General features: G+C 34.8%; 1 protein-coding gene across 1 annotated transcript; it reads right to left on the bottom strand.

Annotated features, from left to right (window-relative positions):
* Positions 1-279: 279 nt before the first annotated feature.
* LOC137654067 (uncharacterized) lies at positions 280-5,314 on the bottom strand. The gene is made up of 3 exons (XM_068387704.1): positions 5,148-5,314; positions 4,337-4,632; positions 280-1,157 (listed from the first exon to the last, which is right to left on the bottom strand). Exons 1-3 carry the CDS (start codon positions 5,312-5,314, stop codon positions 280-282), a joined length of 1,341 nt encoding a protein of 446 aa, XP_068243805.1.
* Positions 5,315-6,246: the final 932 nt, after the last annotated feature.

Genomic DNA, 6,246 nt, shown 5'->3' with positions numbered 1-6,246 from the left:
CGGGGCACTACCGAACCTAATACAACCACCTACCCTACCCTGGGGGCCCTGTACCCCTACCTAGGCCTACCGGCCCCCCCCCCCCCCTGCGACCCCCCCTTAAGGCCACAGTGATTTTCAGGGCACCACCGAACCTAAGACACCCACCTAACCTAGCCTATGAGGCCCTGTACCCCTACCTAGGCCTACCGTGGGGGGGGGGGCTTCGCCCCCCCTGCGACCCCCCCTTCGTTATACTATCACCATTATAATATACTCTATAAATCAATGAAGCTTACCTTAAACTGTTGGTTGGTAAAGATGTGCTGCTGCATTGAGGAAAACGTGAAGCCGTTGCGATGGTTCCCTGACATGCAACTTGAAGTAGGAAGTGGCCAGGTACCCGACGAAGTGTTTTTTCCTCCTACCATATTTCGGCACTAAATTCTTCACGTCCCGCCACTTCCTCTCCACAGTATTGGTATGAGCCTGTGTCTGGGGATCAACAAAGTAAAGGCTGTGGTTAACCGTCAAATGCTTAAAACCTTCCTCTGCCAGACAGTTATAAGCTCGCCAACAGTCCGAAATTATGGTTGTGCCTGGCTCGATCCTCTCCTTAATCAGCGAGAGCAGGGTGTCACGATCCAGGGTTTCCACGGGGACCAGAAAAAACTCTCGTGATTTGCGGCAAATACCACCAAATACCCACTGGCCGTCTATTACTCGGCCAACATTATATTTCCGTTTGCCGAATTTGGACTCGTCAATTTCTACTGTACAATTGTGGCCGCCAATTTTCTTGCTGCGCCTTAATACCCAATTAATTACAACTTCCCTGCAAAAAGAAGACCAATCGCAGACAGTACCTTTATTTAATTTCAATTCAGAAATGGCCACTTCGTAGCAAAACCAGTTTTGAACCCACAAAACTATAAATTTTAAATTAGTTTCAATGTCCAGTTTTCCTTTGGAAAACCAGGTACCCACAAACACCGACACTTTATATGAACAGCGCTTACGTCTACGTCCTTTTGTAATGTAAGACTTATCACACCTAAAACTATGTTTCTTGTAATCAATCCTACACACTTCCTGACAATGCGGACACTTTTTATTTTGCAAAATTAAATTGTGTCTCTGGCACAAATCCACAAGTTTTTCGATTTTCCCCGAATAGGCTAAAAAAATTCACCGTAACTTAAGAAACAGTCGGCACAAGAAACGGGAATTTCAATTTCTTGTGCAATATCAGATGACGTGCTTGTTACGGCCTCCATGTCTAGGAACGAAATAAAATGGCTGGGTAAGAAAATGTATTGTCGCACTGTGATGGGTAAGAAAATGTATTGTCGCACTGTGATTGTCCAAACGTGAAGACGTCATTGGGAAAGAAAATGTATTGTCGCACTGTGATTGGCCAAACGTGAAGACGTCATAGTGCACTAGTTTGTCTGCGGATTATAGTGGTTACAGGGCTCATTTGAGCAAAAATAAGACACAGTCAACAATAACAACAGAATTAGAAAAATCTGGGAGGAAGACAAGAGTAGCGTGAGTTTGATCGTCGATATTTCGACTATTATTGATTTTCACTAAATTATCTCACTGGTATACCATTATATACATACATTCCTACATATTCTAGTAAAAATAAATTGAATATCAGTGTTATCTTCATGCGGCCCTCTCCTAGACATTAACCATATATATATATATATATATATATATATATATATATATATATATATATATATATATATATATATATATATATATATATATATATATATATATATATCCTGTGATTTTTACGCATATATATATATATGTGTGTATATATATGCATATATATTTGTATGTATATATATATATATATATATATATATATATATATATATGTATATATATATATATATATATATATATATATATATATATATATATATATATATATATATATATGTGTGTGTGTGTGTGTGTGTGTGTGTATATATATATATATATATATATATATATATATATATATATATATATATATATATATATATATATATATATATATACTTTTAAGGCTGGCAAATTACGTAAACTCCCAAGCTTCATTCTCACCTACTTATTTTTACATAAAACTGAAAATATTACACAACTCCCAGATGGAATACCCAAAGGTCACTTATGTAACTCAAAACAAAACTAGGTAATCACTTTACTCAAAATATTCTAAACCAACCTCTTACTTTGGTTATTAGTCAGGGAATCGAGAAAAATACTGGGAAAAATATTTGTTATGGAAATAATACACGCTTTGCAAAAATAAATATATTGTATATAAAGTTGGCAAAAGTTCAGAAGAATCAACAACAAAAAAGAAGTCACTGTAAATATTAAACCTGGATAAACCTTAGACTAAGAAAATTATACTCTATAGAAATTATACAAACACCTGTTTTAATGGAATTAATTTATAGAAATATTTAATTTGAACAATTAATGAAAAAAGTTAACACCTAACACTACAGTGATTGAACAATGATGTAATTTACATGAATGTAACAGTTACTCCCATGTCTTTTGGATCACTCAGGGTTACATAACGATTAAGCAAAATGAATACACATCACTTTTTAACCTAAGTGTCACAGGGCCAGTTAAAAAAAAGATATGTTAAAATGTACTTATATTAACACACTACTTTTGGATTAACATCTAATAATTTCACCAATGTTTGAACAACACTATACAAATTATGCATTGGGTAAATATCACTTATTCACGTTTGAGAGGACACACTCTTGAAAGGAGAGGGGCAGGTGAACTTTAGCTCTTTCAATTGAGTGGGCTGGGATTCATTTGTTGCTTATGCATTGCAAGGTCATATATATATATATATATATATATATATATATATATATATATATATATATATATATATATATATATATATATATATATATATATATATATATATATGTATATATATATATATATATATATATATATATATATACATATATATATATATATATATATATATATATATATATATATATATATATATATATATATATATATATATATATATATATATATATATACATATATATATATATATATATATATATATATATATATATGTATATATATATATATATATATATATATATATATATATATATATATATATATATATATATATATAAACTTAATTCATCTAGAATTTTTTATCACATCATTATCGTAGTGTGGGGGCATGGCTCTAGTGGTGTAACGTTGCAAACTTATTAATTTGAAGAAGGGTTACTAACATTGCTTGCTCTCATGACAATAAGAAAAAAATTAAATCTAATTCGAGAATTTTCATGTACCTTTTAACCAAGTGTTAACATAAAATTGACGTAATCCCTCGTGCTCATACCTCGTGTGTGTCATACAGCATACCTTAACCTGATTATTTAAGAATATGTAGCAAAACTATGTGAAATAGAATGTTAATTCATAAAATAATGTAAATTCACATATACTGAATTAAATTAAAACACAATTAAATGAATGACGAAAGTCTCATGTAATTTACATACATTTACTTTAACCTATAGGGTGGAACTCATCTTACGAGCTGGCTATACATCGCTTAAATGCACAAATGAAATACATGGATGAAATATTTATTCTTATGCTAGACCAGCTTCGTAAGATAGCTCCTCCTAAAAAGAATATTTATTCCGGGCTTGAATCCACAGATTCACCCAGAGATGAATAGTCTGCAACCATGTTATCTTTACCTGATATATACTTTACATTAATACAATACGGTTGTAAATATAATGACTACCTAGTTAGCCTTTGATTATTATTCTTCATTTTATTAACAAAAGTTGAAGGATTGTGATCTGAACAAACCGTAATTTCTTAATTTTGCAGTCCATTCATATACAATTAAAATGTTCTTATTACTATGATTAGCGCTAGTAGTTCTTTTTCAACTGTCGAGTAGGCTTGTTGATGCTTATACAACTTAGGCGACATAAATAAAAACAGGGTGAACAATTCCTTCCTTGTCTCCTTGCAATAAGACAGCTCCAATCCCAGTAGCGGACGCATTCAATTTCGAAGCTAATATGGACTTTAATTTTCTTTCTTGCTGGTATCTCGATAACGTAGGTCAGGTCACTGATCTTCTCTAAAAACCTTAATTGATCCTTGGAACTCATTGGTGAGAGGGGATCTCCTTATTCATAAAAAACCAACACCTGGTGTCCTACCGCAAACTGCCTGTTCATACTTTTTATACCAAACTTTTTCTTCGTTTTTCCTTTGCTCGTCTTCATGCTTTCTATGGATAATTTTCTTAACTTGCCGATCCTTCTCCTCAAATTCTTGACATATTCTCCATCCATTTCCTCTTGATGTTTCCCTTTTTCTACCAACATTTTAATCAGTCCTTTGCTGGAGGGTTCTCCTCGCACTTCAATTGTGTGTAAGGGAGCTTTCTTGATGTACTCATTAGGCTTTCCAGCCATCTGACAAACGTGACATATACGACAACAGTGGCTCATATCCTTATGAATACCAGGTAAGAAAAAGTGTTTCATAATCTCCGTCGTCTCCCTTATTCCCATGTGTCCTGTCTCATGCACTACGGCGATCACCTGTCTTCTCAGAGGTTTGGAAATCAATATCTGACGTTATATCCTTCATTCGGCTTTCCCAGGGATATTGGCAGGTCTATGCTTCCTCTTAAGCAACCCTTCCTTAAGAAAATAACAAGTTGGAGACTGCTGCACGTCCGTCTCATCCACCATACAGTAAAATAACTCTGTTAATGTCTCATCCTTCAGTTGCAATCCTATCAACCTTTTTCTACTCACTTAATGGTTTAATGGTTTAATGGCCATTCATGAATTACAGAGGTAATGGACAGTGACATTGCTCTATCAAGCAGGACTTCTAACGCTGAGTTTTCTTTTTCTTCCAAATCCATTGCTTCTTTGTCTTTTTGTTCCTCTTATCTCAGGCTCTCTCGGGAGTTCTCCTCTTGCGTACCATCATAGGAATCCTCTTCTGAAAATAAATCCTCCAAGTTTATCACTCCTTCAGTTTCTCTCTATTCTTCTGCAGCCAGTCTCTCCATCATACTCCTGGTCGTCTCAAAATCCTGAAACAAATACAGGAAGTCCTTCTCTAGTTCAGTTGTAGGACTAAACTTCAGTGGTTTCTCCGTTACAATAAGACAAGGCACAAACAGTGCTCCACCAACCTCAAAACACAGCAGGAATTGTACTCCCTCGACAGTCAATAAATCCTTTACCGCAAAATCAAAAAGACCTGTCACCATTTTGAATGACATTTTCAAACGGCAAATATAAATAACTTCCTCTCCTCCTTTTCCTTTCAAAATGACCGAATCTCCTGTCCCTATATTATGGTTACAGCCTGTGTCGTGCGATATTTTGACCGGTTTCAACTAGCTCCCATCTATAGCGGCTAACATACCCACAAAAATATACGGTTTAAAGGTTTCCACGCTGATTGGGGTTGTCCTGTTCATCATGCAATCGTTAACTGGCTTATTTTCCTCGTCGTCCTTTCCCGTTAGTTTTTTTGTCTTCGCATTCTGTGAAGTTGAATTATCCTTAATTATTTGGGTGACTGCTTTCGCTTGGCTCAACCAACATTCCTCACTGATATGACCTCTCTTGCCACACTTATAACAGATAATATCAATCTTCTACATGTATTACACAACACCTGAAGGAGGACAATTTGATGATTGTTGTTGTGGTGCTATCACATTCTGCTTCAAAATAGTCCCATTGGTACTTCCACTGTAACTATTGAACTTCTTCATATAATTACTATTGAACTGTTTTCCATGGTTCGGCGAATGATTGACACTGTCAGAACGATGGTTGAAACTTCATACCTGAGGAGGGTTAATGATTGATGATATTATAATCTTCACTCAGTGAAGCAGCTTTATCAAGTTTCTTCACATCTCTCTGTCTTCAGTATGTTCGAATGTGTTCAGCACTACCAATTCTTCTAAATCAGACATCTTTCTAGCTTTAGCAGCCTCTATCCATCTCTTGAAACAATGTTGTATCTTGTAAGCGTAATCAAGGAAAGTCATTTCATCGTCCTTCCATATACTTCGGAGTCTTTCATTATAATATTCATGGGTCATCTGATACACTTGCAGCACTCTCCTTTTAACTACTTGATACTCCTTTCTCTGGTCCTGAACCAAGACGATATATGCACTGCATT

Source organism: Palaemon carinicauda, chromosome 15, assembly GCF_036898095.1.
Source record: "Palaemon carinicauda isolate YSFRI2023 chromosome 15, ASM3689809v2, whole genome shotgun sequence".
Lineage (NCBI taxonomy): Eukaryota > Metazoa > Arthropoda > Malacostraca > Decapoda > Palaemonidae > Palaemon > Palaemon carinicauda.
This window is presented reverse-complemented; position numbering and strand designations above follow the sequence as displayed.

What these genes read in the sequence shown, in the direction of transcription:
- LOC137654067 (XM_068387704.1), bottom strand. Translation starts at nt 5,314, where the DNA reads ATGGTGACAGGTCTTTTTGATTTTGCGGTAAAGGATTTATTGACTGTC. An exon ending in GAACTAGAGAAGGACTTCCT is followed by an intron (nt 4,633 to 5,147) that starts GTATTTGTTTCA and finishes ACCTCTGAGAAG; the next exon opens with ACAGGTGATCGCCGTAGTGC. An exon ending in GAATTTGAGGAGAAGGATCG is followed by an intron (nt 1,158 to 4,336) that starts GCAAGTTAAGAA and finishes GAATTTTTTTAG; the next exon opens with CCTATTCGGGGAAAATCGAA.